The sequence below is a fragment of the Ammospiza caudacuta genome, chromosome 19 (genome assembly GCF_027887145.1).
Source record: "Ammospiza caudacuta isolate bAmmCau1 chromosome 19, bAmmCau1.pri, whole genome shotgun sequence".
Lineage (NCBI taxonomy): Eukaryota > Metazoa > Chordata > Aves > Passeriformes > Passerellidae > Ammospiza > Ammospiza caudacuta.
This window is the reverse complement of record NC_080611.1, coordinates 3756166-3777696: the sequence shown is the minus strand read 5'-3', so window position 1 is coordinate 3777696 and position 21531 is coordinate 3756166. Positions and strand designations below refer to the sequence as shown.

Here is a 21531-nt window from a genome sequence, read left to right as displayed (position 1 = left end):
CGGGGCCGGCGCAGGAGGGCCGGGAAGGACTCGGGATCGGGATCGAGACCGGGATTGAGATCGGGATCGGGCACAGCCGCCGCCGCAGCCGCCGCGATGTCGGTGAACGCGGACCTGCGGAGGGAGCGCGCCGCCGCCACCTTCCAGCCCGAGCTGCTCACCCACATCCTAGACGGCGGCCCTGAGCGCACCCGCCGCCGCAAGGAGATCGGTGAGGGAGGGCCCGGGCCGCGGGCACCGGGAGAGACAGCCCCGGTCAGGGCTCGGAGGGGATGCGGAGTGGGGAGACCCGGGGAGAGCGGGATACAAGGCGGGGGTAGCGGAGTGAGGAGCCACGGAGTTGTGAGGGGGTCGTGGGGCGGGAGAGGGTGTGGAGGAGCTTTTGTGGAGAGGGGAGACGCCAAGGAGGGGAGAAAGCTGTGAGGAGAGGGTTGGCAGGTGCAGGGACAGTAAAGGGGAGGTTAGAGAGGAACAGGAGCTGCGTTACGTCCCTGGTCCCCCTTCTCCTCAGAAAGGGCATAGGGTGGCCCTGATAGAGCGGTGTCCTTTTACTGCTCTGTTTCCCCTTCCTCCAGAGTCTCAGAGGCGGCTTCCCATGGGCTCCGTCCCCTCCTTTTTCCTTCCTAGCATGATTTTGCCCAACAGTACAAATGTCATCTGTTTGTCAACCGGCGCAATGTGGTTATGAGAGATTAATGAGCTACTTCCAGGCTCTTCCCTGGGCTGGGACTGTCAGAGTTGTTGTGAAACTTCGCTGCCAAAGGGGGGACGCAGAAAGTCTGTGCTCTCTGGGCACCTTGTTTTCCACTTGGCACAGGGGGAATAATAACCCCTGTTATTATTGCCCTTCTGCTGGAGCTGCGTGGGGTTCAGAGTTCACAGGGCTGCCTGAGCCTCTGGGGCTGTTGCTGAGGGCCCCGCTGGTCTTACATCAGTGAATTGCCCTCCTGCCAAGTCCAGAGTGCTGTGAACTGTGTATGGGGTTTATGTGTGGAATGAGAGCGCCAGCAGCTCTCAAAGAGCTTTGATTTCATTCTCATTTTGTTGACCTCTCATTTTATTCACAATTTTTTGATACCCATACCTTGAGGTAGAGCAGGTAAAATGCTGGGTCGTTGCTCAACCCCTGCTGAGGTTTGTGGAAACTGAGTTTGTTTTCCTCTCCTGTTCTGTCCCCAGAGGCCTTAGTTCTTAATGACCCCGACTTCCAGCACGAGGATTTGAACTTCCTGTCCCGTAGCCAGCGCTATGAGCAAGCCATCAGGAAGAGCTCCTTGATGGTGATGAAGCTAAGGGAATATGGAATTGCAGATCCCGAGGAGATCTACTGGTTTAAAAGGTACCTAAAAAGATCCAGAGTTTGCTTCTTGTACTTCAGTCATCACCAAGGATGCTAGGGTTGTGCTTTTTTCCTGTGTTTGTTGTCTAAAGGAAGCTCAAGACCTGTATAAAAGCCCACTCGAGTCTGGCTTCAGTGAATTTCAGATGAAACCCTGAATTCCTTAATGTTGTGTTTTCTTAGTTTGTTTTTTTTTTTTTTTAAGAGAAATGCAACATCAACAATGATATGCTCTTCTGTATGTGTGGTGCAGAAACTAAAAAACAGAACTTGAAGTCAGATTTTTTTTTTCCCGAAAGGAATAAAAAAAATCAAACTGAATTACTTTGAATCTGAATAGATCTGATGAGTTTGTAGCTTCTAATGAAATCTCTAAAAGCTGATTACTTCACTTTGCACTTAGGCCCAATAAAGTCACATTGCAGAGATACTTGAAACGATTCCAAGATGGTTTATAAGTTTGTGTAGCACTGTCTGCTCTGGCTCCCTCCTCTAAGCTCCAGAGGTTCTCTTTGACCCAGAGGCTTTTTGTTGTACCTGACCTTTGGTTTATCTGATAGTACCACCTTTGGATGAAGTTAATGAAAATAAGATTGCCTTTACATGTGAGTTTTCATTCCTTCCAGAATAAATTAGAACTCAGTTCCTGATCTTGATGTATTTCTTCCCTTAATTCTGTTAAACTCTTTCTGATTTAATCAAACAGAAACTGATAACAGAGAAGTTACACAGATCTAGAAATCTCTCATAATCCCATGGATATATCCTCTGGCAGATTAAATAATGAGCCACAAGCCCCCTGTGACTGGTTTTGTGGAAAAGCTGGCATGGGCCCCAGGGCATGACCCCTGGCACTAGGAAATTGAAGTCATCTTGTCCACTGTGGTTTTACTTTCAGAGAAAATGGTCTGCACTGACCTGTGTCATGAAAGTTTTCATGGAAGTCATGTAAATAATTTAAAAATCATCATTGGTGGACAGTGATAACAGGGAACAAGCTCAATGACAGTAGGGATTATTCAGGTGCTGCACAGCCAAAGTTAATAATTTTTTTTCCAGCACAGGGTTTATTGAAAGTGATGGGGAAGTTTCTTCATTTATTTATTTGTTTCTACAGAGAAAATTCAGCAAAGTCTATCCACTCTATCAGATGGAATATTTTAACAAATTTTCTGTCTTTTTGTACCATTATTAAGTGACAATATTATATGAAAACAGACTTTTCTGAAGTAGTCAAATGAGAGATTCTGGTTTTGTCTTTCCATAAGCTTACTTTGGATTCAGCAATTCCTAAGTGAATGAAAGTGTAATAAATATTTCATACAGATACCAACTAGTACCTCCATATCTAACATGGCATAAATGGTCAGGTGTGACTAGTCAGAATTCACAGTCCAAAGCCAACAGAAACAATAAAAAAGGCTTACTTCTCTCCAAGGTAAAATCTAATTGCCACCATTCAGGATTTCAAAATATAATTGCAGTTACTGCAGACTGATTGTATCTGCCATTTTTTATTTATTTTATATACCATATTTCTTCTGTAATAATGTGTGACAGAATGAAGACCAGTGCATAAACTTCTTGCCTGCAGGTGAAGTGTTTGCTCTAAGAACTGTACACTATTGATATTCTGAAATGTCTTCTTTACTATAATCTCTGGTGTTGGCAAGGGAGGATGTGGGCTTGCTGCTGCTTAAAAAATTGATTAAATGAAAGGATTCTTTTTTCATCCTTTGATTTCATTTGCATTTTAACATCTGTCCCCACTTTCCCACCTGCTGAGTGGTAAAGATTTTTTAGATTTGGTGAACTGCACCCAACTGACAAAATTATGTTTATTTCTATCCCATATCCAAACATGCTAATTGGTGCTAACTGGAAATTACTTCATTAGTGCAAAAGGTGACCTGGAGAAAGTGGTTTGGGCTTATTCATTTTTCCAAACTGAAAACTGAATGGATATGGTGTTGCAACATGCCTCAAAAGAAGTTCATTAAATAGACTGACATCCTTGATTCAGGTGTCAAGTTGTATTTATTGGGATTGACATTTCTACTTATGGAAGCTTAAGAAATTTTGTCAGTTATCCCCAAAAGGCAGGGACAGATTTACATATGCAATTTTTAAGAATTTTTTTCCTGTAGCTTTCCTAAAGTGCCAGAACACCTCTAGGTAGCTTTGCACATGACTCACCAACTTTGTAGCTTGATTTATGAGTAGGTGAGGAGAAATGCTGCTTCCTTCACTGCCCTGAAGATATACTTAAACAATTGCTGCTGCTGCTGCTGTGACATGTTCAAGTGAATGCTCCTCCTTCCTGTTTCCAAAGGGCTTTGTTGGACTCCAAATCATAAGAGGATCTATTAAATATACTTAATTGCTTTTCATGTAGTAATTCTTCTATGTCAACACTGCAGTTGCAGCTGTTGTGACTACAGCTTTGAAGGCCATCAGCCAAACAATGCCAATATTTCAGATTTCTTTTACAGTCTAACTGCTGCAAAATGTAAGTCAGCATGAAAAATGGGAAATGTTTCTGGTGTAATGCTCCAACGCTCTTGGAAGAGAGAGAGCTGCTCAGTTTTAATTCACCTCCAACTTCAATTAACTTTCATTGAGGAAAATGGGATTAAACAAAAAAGTGAAAAGCAGTTGAGACAAACTGGGTCACGGAAGAAGAGAAGATCTGAGAGCTGCTGGTCACCAGATGATTCCTGTGTTCATAAGCATTGCATGAATGTGCACTTTCCCTGTTGGAATTTGTTCTTACATCTCTACATTAGGACCTTTGAAACTCTACTATGGGCACTACTAAATTAATGCAGAGTGAATGAGTCTGGCTTAATTTTACTTTGATAGAGCTGGAACAGGAGTTTATTGCCAGAGCAGTTGTTAGCCCAGCTCTGAAGCCCAGTTAGCACAGGTCAAACACAGCTCTTGCTCCTTCTCCCCTGGGATGACCCTTCATGCTCATCCTTGAAAGAGTAACTTCAAGAACTGCCCAAAGCAGCAAAGTTTGCACACAACTAATGTAAAGTAAATGCCCCTGTTCTGTGACCCAGTTCTGCAGCCTGAGGATGGCTTTGCAGCTCTTCCTGTGGCTTTGGAGCCTCTGAACACACAGCTTTGCTTCTGTCGTCCTCTGTCTTGAGCCAGTGACACACCTGTCACATAAGTGCATTTTGCTGTGTGGGTGGCACTGGTTGCTGTGAAATCTGGGAAGGTCTGTATTGCCAAAGCACATATTACACACTGCCTTCTCCCAGAAGTGCATTTGGAGCTGCAGGCTCGTTGTGACACTGGTTGTTGTAGCAAGGCTGACCTCAGAGCAGCTGGGCATTGATCAGGTGGTCACTGCCACCATCACTCTTGGAACAGAGTCATTGAACTGTTACACAGAGCAGAGAGCAGAATTGGAGAACAGCCAATCCAGGTGCTGGGAGTGATGAAATTTTAATGGAAAGCAGTAAAGAGTTCAGAGAAAGAAACAGAAGGGAAGAAAAGCTGTTGTTCCTCCCTTCACAGCTGGTACCTCTTCTGTTTGCCCTGTGTTTGAGGAAAACAGGACTCTCTCTCATTGTCATTCAAGGTGTTAAAAGGCACATTAAGGAAATCCTAAATCTTCAGTGTGGAGTATGCAGAGAAGAACAGTTTCTGCTGTACTTTAACTTTCAGCTTAGTTAATGCAAGAAGCTGTTAAAACCTTGCACAATTTGCTACAGAAACATCATGACCATGACACAGGGCTGTTAAAGCATCCACTTGTAGAATGTCTGTTGTCTTCCTCCTGTCAGAGAAGGTAACAGCAATCATTAGATATCTGGCACTTGTGATTAAACCTAAACTTAGTTAATGCAAGAAGCTGTTAAAATGCTGCATGATTTGCTACAGAAACATCATGACCATGACACAGGGATGTTAAAGCGTCCACTTGCAGAATGTCTGTTGTCTTCCTCCTGTCAGAGAAGGTAATAGCAATCATTAGGTATCTGGCACTTGTGATTAAACTTCCTCATAGGCAGTGAAAGTTGCTGGTGTGACCTTTCAGAAGATTTCTGAGATGTTTCCTGGAGCATTACCTTCAAAGAAGCAGTGTCTGACCTGATTTTTTCTAACAGCAAAGCATGAGCTGCACATTTTTCTCAAGATCTTTCAATGACTGCTGAAAATATGCAAAGACCCATTCAAGCTCTTCCCAAGCCTTGAAACTTCATGTTTCAAGGTCAGCACTCATTTTCTCCCTGCAGTTTTGTCCTTTTTGGGCCCAGGGAGTAGGTGCACAATAATTGTGCTGCAGGCAGTGAGGGAGAAAAGGGTGCTGCTGTTGCTCTGTAGGTCCTGGGCTAAAAGAATGACCTACTTAAAAAACCACAAGAGTGTTAAAAAGTTCTGTCTCGATGTCCTTGCAGTATTTTTAAGCCCTTGGTCACCCTGAAAACATCAGCTTTGGTAACTGCTGCTGTAGGCAAGAGTATTTTTGGTGAAAGAACTGTGTGCCTCAATTCTAGGAACTTCAGACACTGTACCTGCACCCACACCAGCTTAAAGCACAGTTCATACATTAATCACCAGCATTAGATTACTTGATCACAATAGTTTTGCTCCTGGAAAAATCCATGGCTCATTTAGTCTTGTTCATTTAAAACAGGCAATGTGCAGTCCAGTGGTGCTTTGTCTCTCACTCTAAGGTTGGTTTTCCCAGCCTGTACAGGACCTGCTGTTGAGTTATCAATTATTTACTCTCTGCATGGTGCAAAATGTCAGTCACAAATGCTGCTGTATGGACAAGCTGTGTGCAGAACATCCCCTATGGTATTTATGCAGAGGGCTCATTTTTAACTCCTTTAAGTTTAGATGGAATAAACATTTGTGTACAGTAGATTGAAGATGAAGAAACTGTTCAAGCTGCTGAAGGGAAGATGTTTTAATTGAGAATGTGCTTTGCCTGGCATTGTGGCTACTAGATGATTACAGTTTTCTTTCATGAAATAACTTCTGCTTTGGTGAAGCTCTCCCAAAATGCCTGATTTTTCTTTCCATTCCCTCCAGCACTAGATGTAATGGTAATTTTAATTGAAGGTGAGTTCCAGATCTCACAACTGATAGAAGCAGCTGCAGGCAATACAGAGCTAGTCCAAAAAGAGCTCAGTCACCAAAGAAACCTTCTCATTTTTAATACATATTTCTTCTAACTAATAATGCCCTAGTTGTAGGCTACCAGCAGCAGTGGGATTTATTCCTACAAAGCCTGAGAGATGGAGGAGAAAATATTTTGGTTTTCATGTCCTTAGTTTCAAGTTCCTCATGAACCTTTGTAGAATAACGTTTTTTCCAGTTACATAGCAACAGCAGGATTCATAGGGTGAAGAAAATACCATCTGATTCCCCATTAGCATTGCTGATGATGCCTCCACATTTGGAGGTTGCTTGTGGGACAAAGAAAAAAAAAAGGTTGAATGAGGCAGAGATCATTTATCTTATGCTCCAATTGGGGTAAAGCCTTTCAGGTTCATGCTAACAGTAAGACTGAGATCCAGATCCCTCTATTTCTCTCCTGTAGAACATGCTTGGGCAATTTTCCTGAACCTTTGGGTCTCCACTTCAGCATGTTTCACAAAACCATAGAGACCCAAACGTCTGCTGCTCAGAAGGAGAAGTGGCTGCCCCTGGTCCGTGGAGTCAAGATAATTGGCACCTACGCCCAAACCGAGATGGGACATGGTTAGTTCCCTGCAGGGATCACTGGGTAACCTCTGCTCTAACTCCAGTGGGTAATTCTTCATCTTCCCTGGGTCAGTCCAAAAGGGGAAAGGTAAAATTCCTCAGTTAATGGTTGATGTCTGTAGCCAGGCAGCCGCCTCATTTCACATCCTGACAATGCCAGGATTCCTTTTGGTCTTTCCCAGAATGCACCTCTCAGCTGATCTCTGCATGGGTAGTTGTTACCTTTGTTTTGAAATGAGGAGGTCGTTCTAAACCCTGAGAACCTGAATTTCACTTGAACCAGTTGACTGTGTCAATGAACAGTGCTGTGGTTTTTGCTTTTGCCTGATTTTGGGACGTGTGTGCCAGAGCCCTCAGTGCATGGCTGGCCTGCACAAACAGGTCAGGAGCATTCCTGCAGGGGCAGTGGAGCACGGTGAGATTGTGAGTTCTGGTTGAAAGTCAGGTATGCTTTGCCCCAGGCACTCCTCTTCCAGATGTACAGCTTCCTGGCAAGGTCTTCTTTACAACAAAAAAACCCATCCTATTCCTGCTGCTGTTGAAAGCAACTTTCACTACTTCAAATGGAAAAACATTTAATGAATCAAAAAACAGTCTCTTGGCCCAGAACCTGGAATTATGGCTGTTAAGTACCAGCAAGAATAGTTAACAAACAGAGACTCCAGTGCTTGTGCTGGCATCTGAAGTGGGAAAGTCTGAAGTGTCAAGTCTGGACACTGCTGGATGGCAATGGCAGCTGCCTGGTTGCTCAGTTACAGCTGCTGAAACATTTGTGGAAGACTCGGTGGAAGAACCCTGTCCTCTGTCCTGCTCAACAAACCCAGCTCATCCCCAGAAGCTGAGAGAGAACTGAATGGCAACAGTCAGTGCCTGCTGGCCTTATTTGCTTTCTCACACCAGCTGCTTGAAATCAGTCACATCCACACTGCAGTGATTGGTTTTACTTCTGATTTCACATTAGATCATTGCACTTTCTTGCCTGGTGATGGTTGATTTCCTTGTAGTTCTCTTGTTGTTTCATGGTTAAATTGGTATTTTGACACTAAATGGAATACAGTGAAATAGATATACTCTATTTGCTGAATAATTAAAATGCAAACATTTGGCATTCCTGCTGTGAATGTTGAGTAGCTGATATTCCATCAGTGAAGCTGCTGCAGTAATTGTCACTGAGCTTTGCTTAATTTAATCCTGATGTTTAAAATCTGGTGATGGGGAAACAGACCTCAGGATTATTGAATTGAACTCTGGCCTGGATGGGTAGTTACTCAGTTTTCTCTTGGTGACTATATTATGTGTGATAGCCTGTGCTGATTTTAACCTCTTTCATAGTGAAGAAGTCTCTTTGTGTCTCAAAAAAAAAAAAAAAAAGAAAGAAAAAACACAAATAGCACAGGGCAGAAAATTAAACAACTGAAAATCCTGTGCTGTTTCTATCTGGTTTATAACTACTGCTGATAAATAAGGATTTTTTTTTTTTTTTTTTTTTTTTGGTCACTCTTTGGCTGTCAGCTCTAGCTGTTCAGTACTTCTCACCAGTACTGAACTCATTAAAATCTGGTATTCCTGGTAGGCCATCAGTCACTGTGCAGTCAGAAAGCTTAGAAAACCATGCTGCTGGGTTTATGAGATAGTTGAATTTATTTATAGGAGTCTGAGAATATCAAAAAACAGTTCTTAGGAAGGCCTAGGGACAGAACCAGTTCATATTAATGTGTATTTAGAGGACACAAGGATGCATTGTTATCACTGTGCTAAGAATATCAGATGAGTTTGAGCCAAGCTCAGACCAGTGCTCTTATATAATGCATATAATTTAAATTTTTTTTATATATATATATATATATTCCTGTTAAAGTAAAATTAAATTTATTTCATACATAAAGGAGCCAGATGAAGGTACTTGTCCTCAATCTGTCACCACCATTTTAATACTCAAAGCTGCTAATATTTTAAGATTGAATGATTAATTAATTCTTTATATTGAAAAGCTTAATAGACCACTTAATTACATCACAGTGGTGCTTGACAGAACATGGAGAAAAAGTAATTCTACTGCAGTATGTTTAATTGGAGATAATTTGAGCTGGTGATTTACAAATTGAAAAATGTTGGCTTTCTTCCCAAGTTGTTCATGTGTAACTTTGACTTACACATACAGAGCACTGTCCTTTTAAGAAAGTTCTTTAAAATAGCTGAAGTTGAAGGGAGTTGATTTGAAATGCCATGTACACTAATTGTGTCTGATATTTCATTTTTAAAAATTAGAGTAAATAGTACAGTCAGTTAGGATTTGTCTTTTTTAAAAAAGTAACATTTGTTGAAAATCCAACTTGTTTAGCTGAATAAACTGGGACTTCCACAGGATTCTACCTTCAAAACATGTCAAAACAAACAAACAAAAAACCACAAAAAAACCAAAAACAAACAAACAAAAAAAGGTGGACTTTCTGTATTTGGTTGAAAGCACACTGCATTCAGCCACATCACATCTCCAACAAACTGACATTCTCAGCTGACTGTCTCAGCCCATTGAACTTAGGGATTCTCTGATGTTCAAACCAGAAGGTCTGGTCCATCTTTTGGTTTGGATTCATCCTTTTTTTTTAATCAATCATAGTGCATCATAAATAGGGGAATGTTGCAGATGCACTTTCTGCAAGATTACAGAGAAATGCCTTGCAGCCTCTTTATTTCAAAGTGAGTGCAATTTCTTATTGCTCAGCCTGAGAAAAGGACAGTGCTCTGGCTCTCTGAAATACACTTGCTGAATTCTGATTGACACATGAATCATTTTTTTTTCTTTTTGTCTCTTCCTGAATCTCCACCATGAATCCTCATGCTTGCTTCCCTCCCATAACATTCCCTTCACGCTCCCATCCCGTGACAATTCTTCACAGCTTTGTTCACCGCGGACGGCCTGAGCCTCTGGACCTTCACCTGGGCATGTTCCTCCCCACTCTCCTCACCCAGGCCACCCCAGAGCAGCAGGATCGCTTCTTCATGCCTGCCTGGAACCTGGAGATCATTGGCACTTATGCCCAGACTGAGATGGGCCATGGTACAGTACCCTCAGTAAATGCTCTTTCTGACGATGCCTTTGTGTGCAGAGGATTCCTGTGCCTGCTAGAGCGGGTGTGTGTGTGTGTCCCACAGTTTAACACAGCCTGCTGTGGTTCTAGGGAAAGGTGGAGAGCCTCTGCAAGGGTTAATAGAGCATTATGCCATGTGCTGCTTCCCTCTTCCTCTGAAGGGAGGGTTGGATGTGTGTAGCTCTGTAAGGAATGGCTCCTTGTGCCATTCAAACCAGTGTCATTACTGCCCATCACTGGTGCTGGCAGTTTGGTGGCATCTGTTCATTTTACCCTTGCTGTTCTTTCCATTGGAGTTCTGCTTTGCTCTAATTAATGTTCAGTGTAAAGACAAAAGGACAGAGCTTTGAGGTGGTGAAAGAGATGCCAAAAAATTAAGAGTTGCTTGTTCACCTCAGGATTAAGCTTGGTTCCAATGCTCATGTTCTGTGGGGAGCTTTTTCCCCTTAGTTCACTCCCATGTGTTCTTTTTAACTGACTGTGAAATGTTTTGGGCTTTTTGAGTTCTCTGTCTCATGTTGACTTTGTTTTTCGTTGCTATTCCTTCGCTTTCAAGCTTTGAAATGGATTTTGATAACTCCAGCAGTATTGTGATTGCAACACTTCTAATTCAAGTTTCAAAGGAAGGATATTCTGCCTTGGGAAACTTTAATTTTGGTCATCTCAGAGTTGCAAATGAGAATTATTTTCTAAAAATGAGCAGGATTCACCTTTGTGTTGAAGGGAAATGTAGAGACTGTGTGAAGCATAAAGTAACTGCAAGTCTGAGGAGAATCTCTTGGAACTAGTGAGGTTTGAAGATCCTTTGCCAGCAGAGTGAGTCTGTGTTGAGCTGCCTGTGGAAATGTGCCATTACCTCCATGCTTTGGGAACGTGGCTGCTGCAAGGTGATCTCCTTTTTCCTGCTGGAGCTCTTGTCCTGCCCTGCCAGTCCAGACTCTCAAGAGTGTTCACAGCTTGTCTGGTTTAAGCAAGTAGGCCTGGGGATTTTGGGAGTTTTTAAAGCATTCAGGGGCAGTGCCACTGCTCTGAGACAGGTGTGTGGGAAGTGAAGCATTGAGGGCAGAAGACAAAGACTGTTCCTGGAATTATCTCCATCTTTATGTAGTCTCTTCATCTACCTGCATCAGCACCTGGCATACACATGCCATTACTTGTTCTTTTGGAACTATGGATGGTCTCTTCTGGGAGATCAGCTCCATCAAGTGAGGAGAATGTAGGCTTGATGAGGGAATGGGCACTGTTTATTTCATCTTGTGGCTGAGAACTGGATGGTTTTATTTTGCATTTTAGTGAAATTCAGGTGATTGTGTTCCTGTGGAACATTTTGAATGAGAAAGGGCTTCTGGTGTGTGATAGCAAAAAGGTGTCAGATTGGAGGTGCTTGGAAAACCAGTCTTAGACCACTGGGGGAAAAAAATCAGTGTTTTCTGAGAATTGGCAGTCCCAGAATATGGTCTCACCCTCACTTGCTCTTCCTTAATTTGTTGCTATTTAGCTTTTTATACATATAGCCTAAAAGCAAAATTAAAATTCAAACATTACTACTGGAGTTCCACTTTCCATTGCCCAGTTCTGTCCTTATCTCTGTTTTGTGACTGACTTCCTGCCAAAACAATGTGTTTGCTTGTTTCCAGGGACTCATCTCAGGGGCCTGGAAACAACAGCCACTTATGACCCCTCCACACAGGAGTTCATCCTCAACAGCCCCACTGTCACCTCCATTAAGTGGTGGCCAGGTGGACGTAAGTGTGTCTAAATCTGGAAGATGCATGGAGTAACTCAGGGAGGTGATGCTGTGTGTGTTATATCTGCAGAGTGATAGCTGAAAGTTGATCCAAAGAGTTGGCTGAAATCCAGTCACTCTTGCATAACAAGCAGACTTATCAGAGCCTGCTAAACATTGTGTGCTCTGGACTGTTGCTCAGAACCATTCACACTGTGGATTTGGTGCAATTTTTGATTGCTTCTATGAAATTATTTCTGGTTCTTCAGCTTCACTGATGGATGTGCTAAGGACTCAGTGTTTTATAGTCAAGAAAATTGTGTTGTTTAACTTCCATTGACTTGAGCAACATTTTGTGATAGATCTGTCCAATTGGGGTGACGTCCAGTGGGTTCAATCTGGTTTTCTAGAGCATGATGTAATGAGGTTATCTCAGAAGAAAGACTCAGTGTGTGAGTGTGTGTGACTGTGTTTCTGTGCTGAGTCCTGCTCCTGTTGCAGTTGGGAAGACGTCGAACCACGCCATCGTCCTGGCTCAGCTCTACACCCAGGGCCAGTGCAAAGGCCTGCACGCCTTCATTGTCCCCATCAGGCAGCTGGGCACACATGAACCTCTGCCAGGTACAGATTCACACTCAGGGAGTGCATTACAGATAACATCTTTTTCTCTCTCACTGTATACAGTGTTTGTTAAATTTCCTGCTGCGTTGGTTAAAGTCCGTGGCTTATTTCGTTAGCTGAATTCAGCTGGTAGATCACAGGGCTTAAATGAGTCTTTCTTACAACTGAACTACCACTAAACCATCTTTCCTACCAGGTCTTCAATGTGAAGTTTAGTTTGGGATTTGATTCTACCCCAGTGAAGTTTAGTTTGGGATTTGATTCTGCCTCAGTGTGTCCCAGCTATGCATTCCACAATCCTGCTTTCTGATAGGGGAAGAAGAGCTTTCATCACTCTTTAGCTGGATGAACTTTATAGACAGCTCATGCAGTGAGTGGATAGTGGGGCTGCATGGAAGTTATGGAGATTCCCATGTTTTGATGTCCAGTTGTTGTGGTTCAACTGATCAGGCAGCTAAACACATACATCCCTCCACACAGAGGGATGGGGGAAAGAGTTGTGAAAAAGGTAAAAGTGGTAGGCTGAGATAAAGACAATTTAATAGGACAGAAAAGGAAGGGAAATCAACAATAATAACAGCAACAACAATAATATTAATAGTAGAATATGCAGAGCAGGTGATCACTGTGTGATTGCTCAGCAGCAGCTGACTGATGCCAAGCCAGTCCCTGAGCAGAGAGCTGTCATTCCCCCCAGCTGGCTTCACCCATTTTTATTGTCGAGCATGATGCCACATGGTGGGGGATATCCCTTTGTCCGGCTGGCTTCAGCTGTCCTGGCTGTGTCACCTGCCAGCTTCTTGTGTCCTCCCAGCCTCACACTGTTGGGGCAGTGTGGAAATTGAAAAGTCCTTGTCTGATGCGAATGCAACTCAGCCACAACTGAACCAACAGTGTGTTATCAACATTGTTCTTGTGCTAAATCCAGAACACAGTACTGTACCAGCCGCTGGGAAGATAATTTCACTCTGTCTCAGCCAAAACCAGGACACCACTTTTCCATCAAAGAGATTAAGGTCCCTGTTAACTGTTACTCATAACACTGCTAGGCCTTGCTAGAAAACTAACCAATCTCCTTATTGGAGAAGGCTTGAACCTCTTGTGTGCTGTTTAGTGTTTATTTCTTAATGCAAGTGGCTTTGTCTGTGGCAGGTATCACAGTGGGTGACATTGGCCCCAAGTTTGGCTATGATGAAATGGATAATGGCTACCTGAAAATGGACAACTTCCGAATTCCTCGGGAAAACATGCTGATGAAATATGCCCAGGTAAAGCAGTGAGCTTCAGCATCTGCTGTTGGAAATGGGCCTGCTGAATGCTCCTGTGAGCTTGAGCACTGCACCAAAAGGGTTGTGGGTGGCTGCTTGATGGGTTTTGAGTGTGAACATGTAAAAGGAAGGAAACTTCACAAATCGACAGGCTGTATTTTTTTAAATCTTTTATTTTTTGGCAGGTTGAACCAGATGGCACCTATGTGAAACCAGTCAGTGACAAGCTGACCTATGGTACCATGGTGTTCATCCGTTCCCTCATCGTGGGTGACTCTGCTCGCTCGCTGTCCCGGGCCTGCACCATCGCCATCCGCTACAGCGCCGTCAGACACCAGTCTGAGCTGAAGCCAGGGTGAGGGCAGGAGACCCAGAGCAGCCAAACTGCTGAGGGAAAATTCTGAACTACTGGGAGGAATGGGGGCTGTGACTGATACTTGCTTTGGCATTCAGTATGGTTTCAAAACAGTGTTTGTCCTGGGGAGTGCATAATCTTTCATTCTTGGAATGTCCTCCCCTGCCAGAGGCTTTTGCTGGATGGTGTTAGAGAGTCTGACTTGATATGGATGGTGAACTTAGTTAGAGTAGGGATAAGTGGGATTTCTGCAGCAGGCTGCTACCACTGACATGCTGACTCATCTGTGTTTTGCTCCAGGGAACCAGAACCCCAGATCCTGGATTATCAGACCCAGCAATACAAACTCTTTCCTCTCCTGGCAACAGCATACGCCTTCCATTTTGTGGGAGCCTACATAAAGGACACCTATCATCGTATCAATGGGGACATCAGCAAGGGGGACCTCAGTGAGCTGCCAGAGGTACAGTGTCCTCTGGAAACCAGTGTGTTGGTTGAATTTGTGTGAGGTTTCTAAACAGCTTGGAAAAAGAGTCATTGAACCTTTTTGGCTTTCACTCATGAGATGTCTTCTATTTCTGTAGTTTCAGAAGCCCCCCAGTCCAGAATATGCTGGTGACATTTATTTGCTCTATTCATTTAGCACTATATAAAAAACAGGGAGTAATGCACAGTGAGAAAGCTACTGGGAATATATTTTTATTCAAAAGGTGCATTTCCAGGAATGATGGAGTAATGTTTGGGAGTTAAGACTGGTCTTGTGCTTGTGCTGTAGCTTCTTCATTGTTCTTCCAGGTGCCTAGGGTAGAATAGGCTTGCTGATGAAAGTGTCAGTACTATACTGAGGGGTTAGGCTTGTAAAATGTTAATTTGCTGTTAGGGCTTGTGACAATGGGCAGTTGAAAACAGTCTTGTACATAAAATGTGTAGGGGCAGAAGGCTTAAAGACTTAAAATAAGTCTTTCCATGTACATGGTTTCATATAAATATTTGGCTCAGGAAAGACTTCCTTCAAGAAAAACAAAAACCTGTGGAACAGCACAAGAATGGTGTTGACTCCACTTTTCTTTTTCTGGGAGTCCTTAACATGTATGTGTGCAAGCTAAGAGTGGAAAATAAAGCTGGCTTTGCTGTTTCCCCTCAGCTGCACGCCCTGACAGCGGGGCTGAAGGCGTTCACCTCCTGGACTGCCAATGCTGGCATTGAGGAGTGTCGGATGGCGTGCGGCGGGCACGGCTACTCCCGCTGCAGTGGCATTCCTGACATCTATGTCACCTTCACCCCGTCCTGCACCTACGAGGGGGAGAACACTGTCATGATGCTGCAGACTGCCAGGTATGGGAGCTCTGCACAGGCATGTTCCAGCCTCTCTTCATGGTCCTTGTGGCTGGAGTTGGTACCAAAAGGGTTAATTGGATTTCTGCTATGTCTGTGTAACTTTGGTCGGAGAAACAGAATCCCAGCAAGGACACTTGGGAGATAAGGGGGAGACACCTGGCTTAGGAATGCAGCTACAGCCAAAACAAGAACTCAATCTGGGAACGTGGGGAAGGTTTTATGGTAATGAGTTAATTATAATATGCATGTAGTGACTGTATGTAAGCAACACACTTGTAAAAAATCACATGCACATAAGTAGGAGTTATCCCCATGCAACCAGACACCTGTAATAAATGATGCCTTTCTTAATACTAAATTGGTGTTGAGGAGTCTTTTATTTACAGTGAATTTGGTGACAAAGTAAAGAGCAGAAGTGTCTGTATTAGCACAAAAGTGGTGTCATGTTTCTGTCCCCTGCCCCATTTTTGACAGATAAACTTTCTGGCCTGAGCCTCAGTGAGATGACTTTTGTCCATTCAAACAGCTCATGAGTAAGAGCTGCTGCCATCTGCTGTCTCTCTTTTCAGGTTCCTTATGAAAAGCTACACCCAGGTGACCTCTGGCCAGCAGGTCAGTGGCATGGTGTCCTACCTGAACGACCTCTCCAGGCAGCGCATCCAGCCCCAGCACGTGGCTGCCAGGACTGTCACCGTGAGGATCAACGACCCCACCAGCTTGGTGGAGGCCTACAAGTCACGTGCTGCCCGGTGAGCTCACACTGACTGGGCTGAGCCAAGAAAAACTGGGTGAGGTGGTGGTGATGCACTGCCCTGTTTGTGCTGGGTTCTCGAGGTGTGGCTGGCAAAGCTTTGATCTGTGTGTTGCTTTCAGGAAGTGACACACTTTACTGGGTTGGGGTCAGGGTTAAGGCTTTGAGGTTGTTCACAGCCTGCCCATAGCCTGGTTACTCTGCTCCTCAATCCTTTGTGATGTATCTTTTTCTTATTTATGTGTAAAGTATATTCAAACTTACAAATACCAAACTACTCAGAGATCTCTCTGGAGAGAAACATTCCTGATATTAAAGTTCATTGTGAGGGAAGGGGGAGAGTAGAACAGACACCTGTTTGTGAGTAGATATTGAAGCACCACATGTGTGCTGTCAGAAGTCCTCTTACCCCTCTGTAGCTGTATTGTAGCTGCAGCAGTGATTACTGGTGTTATAGAGGCACAACCTGTCACTTCAGTCACTGTCTTTGGCACATGAGAAAAATTCTGAGCTCATGTGCCATGACTGACATGTGTGGATTCAGTGTATGTCATCCTGTTAATGTGGTGTTGTTATTTAAACTGTTTTTCTTCCTCATGTGAAACAGGCTTGTAGAATCGGCAGCAAAGAATCTGCAAGCTGAGCTGGCCCACAGAAAGAGCAAGGAGGATGCCTGGAACAGAACTTCTGTTGATCTTGTGCGGGCATCAGAGGTCAGTGATGTGCCTGCTCAAGAAACATGCTGTGAGAGCTGCTGATGTTTCTGTGTCCCTGACTGAGCCTGTTTGGTTCCTGCAGGCCCACTGTCACTACGTGGTGGTGAAGCTGTTCACAGCCAAGCTGGCTGAAGTGGGTGACACCGCCGTGCGCGCGGTGCTGACCGAGCTGTGCCTCCTGTACGCCCTGTTCGGCATCAGCAGGAACGCAGGAGACTTCCTGCAGGTTGGTGCCTTCCTCCAGCACTCCAGATCTCTGAAGCCAGGTTCACTGCTTGCAAGTGTGCTTTAAATGCCAAGCTGTGTGGATGTTAGAGGTGTAAGTTCTTGGCTGTTGGTTGTCAGAGGGTCATTAGCAGTGCCAGCCTGCTGGAAGGCTCTTGTAGGTTTCCCTTGTGATGAATGGAAACCAGGCATGTGCGGAGGTTTAGCTGAAATGGTTTCCAGTTGGTGACCAGCTGCTGTGTCTTAAAAACCAAGGAATTAATAAAGGAGCTGCAGTTAGATGTGCTCACAGCTAATAACCCTGAAAGGGGATCTTGTGCTCCAAATTCTAACCCATCCTTCAGTTAATGGCTTTACTCTGTCAGGCATTGTTTTTTTTCTGTTCTTCTGTCAGTTTGAGAATGCATTTGTGCAGCAGTGTTTTGTTTGCTCTTCTGGCAGACATGATATGTTTTGTCTTCCCATTTTCCTCTTTGCTGCTTACTAAAAATTTCCCTGAAGTCAGGCACAGTTTAATACCCTTATATGCATATTCTCTAAGGAAACTTGTTGCTACAGTTAACTTACAGGTACTCAAAGAGTGAATCTCCCATCCAGGAATAATAGCTGGGCAGTATGGAGGGCATCTCCTTCTGCTTGTGCACTGTGGCAAATTGCCAATTTAATTACTTAGAAAACCGAACTGCTGCGTTTTTGTGTGTGGGAAAGCTGACCTGTGTGAGACCTTGGGGAAGGGAAGGATCTGTGACTTGTGTAATGCTTGTTTCCTCTCTCAAGGCTGGTATCTTGAGCAGTGCCCAGATAACCCAGGTGAACCAGCAGGTGAAGGAGCTCCTGGCTGTCATTCGTCCCAATGCAGTGGCACTGGTGGACTCCTTTGACTTCCATGATGTCCACCTGGGCTCTGTGCTCGGCCGCTACGACGGCAACGTCTACGAGAACATGTTTGAGTGGGCAAAGAAATCCCCACTGAACAAAACACAGGTAAAGAAACCTCTCTTCTTCTTCTCACATGCCCAAAGAAATAACTCAGTTTAGGGTTGTTAATTGTGCTCAGTGATCTCAGCAGGTTGTTGAGAAAGTGGGGAGAAAAGTCACAAGTAGTAATGGACCAAAACTAACAATCTACTTTCAGTTTGCTCTCTGTAGTTTTCTCTCCCAGGTGTACCTTGCATTCATCCCTGTGGAATCTCTTGAGCTTCTCAGTTGAGGGAGGAAATTATGCACTCCACAGAGAAACAACTGAAGTATTTCAGTGAATTCAAAAGCAATTCTCACTTGCTGTTAATTCTGTTTAGTGACAGTAGCTGTGGAAGCCTTGCCCATTTTCTGGCAAATCTTCCACTCTTCAGGCCCTAGCAGTGAGTGGAGGAGAAAATAAACTGTTACCCTGTAGTATTTAGGTGTCAGATGTTGTATATCTGGCCTAGGATTGGAGCTGCAGCTGAGCTAAAATAAACTGAAGTGTCCCTGCTTCATCAGCCAGAATAGTAAATCCTGTTTCCTGGTGCCTTTATTTGATGAGGGCAGACTGTGTCTCCTGCAATGGGCTGCCAGAGACTGCAGCTGCAGTTAAATCCCACAGTTTGCTCAGTGTTCTGTACTTCTGAAGTCAGTGGGGCTTAGGAGCTTCATTACAGCCCCTTAGGAAACCTGAACCAGTTTTCTTGTAATTAAAATGCCAAACAATAGTATGGATATAAATTTTACATTTCTTTCTTAAAGGAAAGGTAGTGGGCAGGCTGTTTTTTATATCCTCATGCTTTCTATCACATAGAGCCTGAAATATAGAAGTTATCTGGCTGTTCTTAAATCTCCAAAGTGCCTCTGATTCAAATATTCTTAGTATACAAACACACTGCAAGATGTGAGGAGGTAAAACTGTTTCAAAGATCAAATCTGACCTTGTAACCTCTGTCATCTTGTCCTGCAGGTTCATGAATCTTTCCACAAACACCTGAAGCCAATGCAAGCCAAGCTGTGAAGCCTGCAGGTTTTTTAAAATGCACTCTGGCCCTGCCCTGAAAAGTGGGTGTTTGCATCCTTCCTTCAGGCACCTAAATCAAACCTTTGAATCCTGTAGCTGTAGGACAGTGAATAATTGTAGCCTTTCTTTCCTCTTTTAGGTGAGGAGGTGTTTGGGGAGAATGCATAGGGATTGATGCCTGTTTTTAAAGTGCAATTATAATGGTAAAATTAACCTTTTAAAAATCTGGGAAAGCTTTATGGATTTATACAAGGATTGTGTTTGTGAAGCTGCTAACTAGAGAGAAGTTCCTGTCAACTGGAAAAGGTGGCAGGGCTTCACTATGACATAGTTGACAGCCCTCAGGCAGTAGCTTCTGGTGAAGTGTTATGTCCTCCCCTCAAAAAAAGCATCAGTGTCTTGATTTTTCAAATTTTTTTTTTTTTTTTTGTTAAATTAGCCCCACCTCTCTCCTCATTTGGCCAATGTTTGTGCTGTGTGAAGCTTCCTGCAGAGCTCTGTGCATGTGAGTCTGTGTGTGTTTTCCTGATGGATCTGGGAAGTAAATACCCATCCTTCTCTGGAGCTCTGCTTCAGGCCTCTTTCCAGAAGAAATCCTTGTGTTTCCTTTGTTTTCCTTCTTTCACTGCCCTGCACAAACTCCTTTTTCCTTTGTGCCAGCTCTTGGTTAATAGGAGGTCAAAGGAGAACATAGTGATGCTGCTCTGAGGATAAAACCAACTCACAGTAATCAGCTGGGTGCTGATAACAGATGTTCTGCCCCTCTTTTCACTCTTAGCATTTTCAAGCACTATCTTGAAGCACTTTACAAATGTTACTTATGTTGATTTGGAGGAGAAAAAACCACATGTAGTGGTAAAAACTGCAAATTTGACCTGGAATGATGAAGCCAGTATTGGAGGGCAGAAATCAGTTTTGACCAATGTCCTCAGGTCTTCTGATTTTTCCGGGATGTTGTCCTGGCTTTTTAAAGGCATTTGTCAAGAAAATGACAATCCCAAGTGAAGTGTCCAGATTTTTTTATTATTTTTCCTGCCCATGCATTTCCAAGGAGCTTTCTCTGATTTGCTTAATTTTGTTTTGATACCGACTTGGGCCTTGCATGGTGCTGTCTGATGGAACAGGAAGAAATCAGCTTGGAGGAGAACATCCTGCTGCCCAGGGAAATCAGTGCAGCAACTACAACCAAGCAAAATCATTGCTGCTTTTCCACACCAGTAACATGTCCAGTAACCATAAAACCTTTTCACACTAGAGAAGGGCAGCTCTTAGCTTAAAATTGTTAAAAGCTTCAGCATGAACCCAAATCCTGCAGTTCTGAGGCAACCCGTGAGAAGCTGCTTCTCTGCAGCTTTGGGCTCTGTTAGTCTCTAATTTTGAATCAGTTTTCTGGCACTAACAATGATCAGACACAAGGTTTGGCTCCACGTGCAGTAGCTGAACAGAAAGAAATGTTTAATTTTAAATAAACTAATCAAACTTGCCTTTTGGCTGCCGAGTGTTTCAGGTCCTGTGGAAGTTCAGGATGCCAGAGGAGGCTGAGGGCTCTGCCTTCCCTGTGTCCAGTGGAACAGGCTGCTGGCCTGGGGAGGGGGGGATGGAGGTTAAAAGGTTAAAAATATGCTAATGAGAACAGCACCAGCTGTGTACAGATCTAATAAATTACAAAAATGTGTTTTCAGACAAAATGTCTTTCTTTTCACACACTGCCTTGAGTGGATCTCATGTAAATTAATGGGAGTGAAGTATTGAGAAGACCTTAAATTAGCTGGATTTTGGTGTTTTATATAGTGTGACCTCCCTGGCTTTGCTCTGCAGTGTTGTGGGGATGCCATGGGGATTCCTGTCCCATCCCAGGGGATCCCATCCTGCTGCCCCAGCCCCAGGGAGGCACAGCTGGCACAGGGCAGGGCTGGCTGTGGCGTTTGCTCGGTGTCACTGCAGCTCCAACAGCAGCAAAGGCTGATCAGCGCCCACAGCAAGGTGTGACCATGGGACTGGGCAGCAGCAGCCTCAATTCACAGTTGTTTTCCTTTCATTTTTGGAGAAATGGAAACAGAGAGAAGGAGAGTTGTTTTCAGTTTTGTATTTTGATGTATTGGGAAACACTTTCCTTCCTTGCTGTTGGTGAGGATTTTGTACACTTCTCACCTTGCTGTGGTTGGTGACAATGCCTGAATGCCACACCTGGCATGGTTTGCTGTTTCTCAGGGTCAGCAAACAGTGTTTAAACTCTGCCCTGCAGCCTCATCCACCTTTCCATCAACACGATGGTGCCATTTCCACAAGTGCTGAGCCTCTTGAGGTGCAGGAACAATTTCAGTGCCAAGCTGTTAAAAACGGAACCAGACTCCCGGTGCTGAGGTGATTTCAGCATTTGTTATAA

General features: G+C 43.9%; 1 protein-coding gene across 3 annotated transcripts; it reads left to right on the top strand.

Annotated features, from left to right (window-relative positions):
* The first annotated feature begins 7 nt into the window (after positions 1-7).
* ACOX1 (acyl-CoA oxidase 1) lies at positions 8-20629 on the top strand. 3 transcript variants are annotated; one of them, XM_058817033.1, is made up of 15 exons: positions 8-211; positions 1180-1339; positions 9967-10127; positions 11796-11903; positions 12386-12505; positions 13658-13773; positions 13959-14128; positions 14429-14591; positions 15273-15463; positions 16036-16215; positions 16825-16930; positions 17016-17159; positions 17936-18142; positions 19092-19186; positions 19285-20629. In XM_058817033.1, the coding sequence occupies exons 1-14, from the start codon at positions 97-99 to the stop codon at positions 19140-19142; spliced, it is 1992 nt and encodes a 663-aa protein (XP_058673016.1). In that variant the 5' UTR covers positions 8-96; the 3' UTR covers positions 19143-19186; positions 19285-20629. The 3 variants fall into 3 exon arrangements, with proteins under 3 accessions (XP_058673016.1, XP_058673014.1, XP_058673015.1); XM_058817031.1 differs by having other exon boundaries at positions 19092-20629; XM_058817032.1 differs by lacking the exon at positions 9967-10127 and adding an exon at positions 6903-7063 and having other exon boundaries at positions 19092-20629.
* The last annotated feature ends 902 nt before the right edge of the window (positions 20630-21531 follow it).

Excerpts from the sequence above, each read along its gene's own strand:
- ACOX1 (XM_058817033.1), top strand. The coding sequence starts at position 97 with ATGTCGGTGAACGCGGACCTGCGGAGGGAGCGCGCCGCCGCCACCTTC. Across the intron at positions 10,128-11,795 it reads CCAGACTGAGATGGGCCATG|GGACTCATCTCAGGGGCCTG; the intron begins GTACAGTACCCT and ends GCTTGTTTCCAG. Across the intron at positions 11,904-12,385 it reads TAAGTGGTGGCCAGGTGGAC|TTGGGAAGACGTCGAACCAC; the intron begins GTAAGTGTGTCT and ends CTCCTGTTGCAG.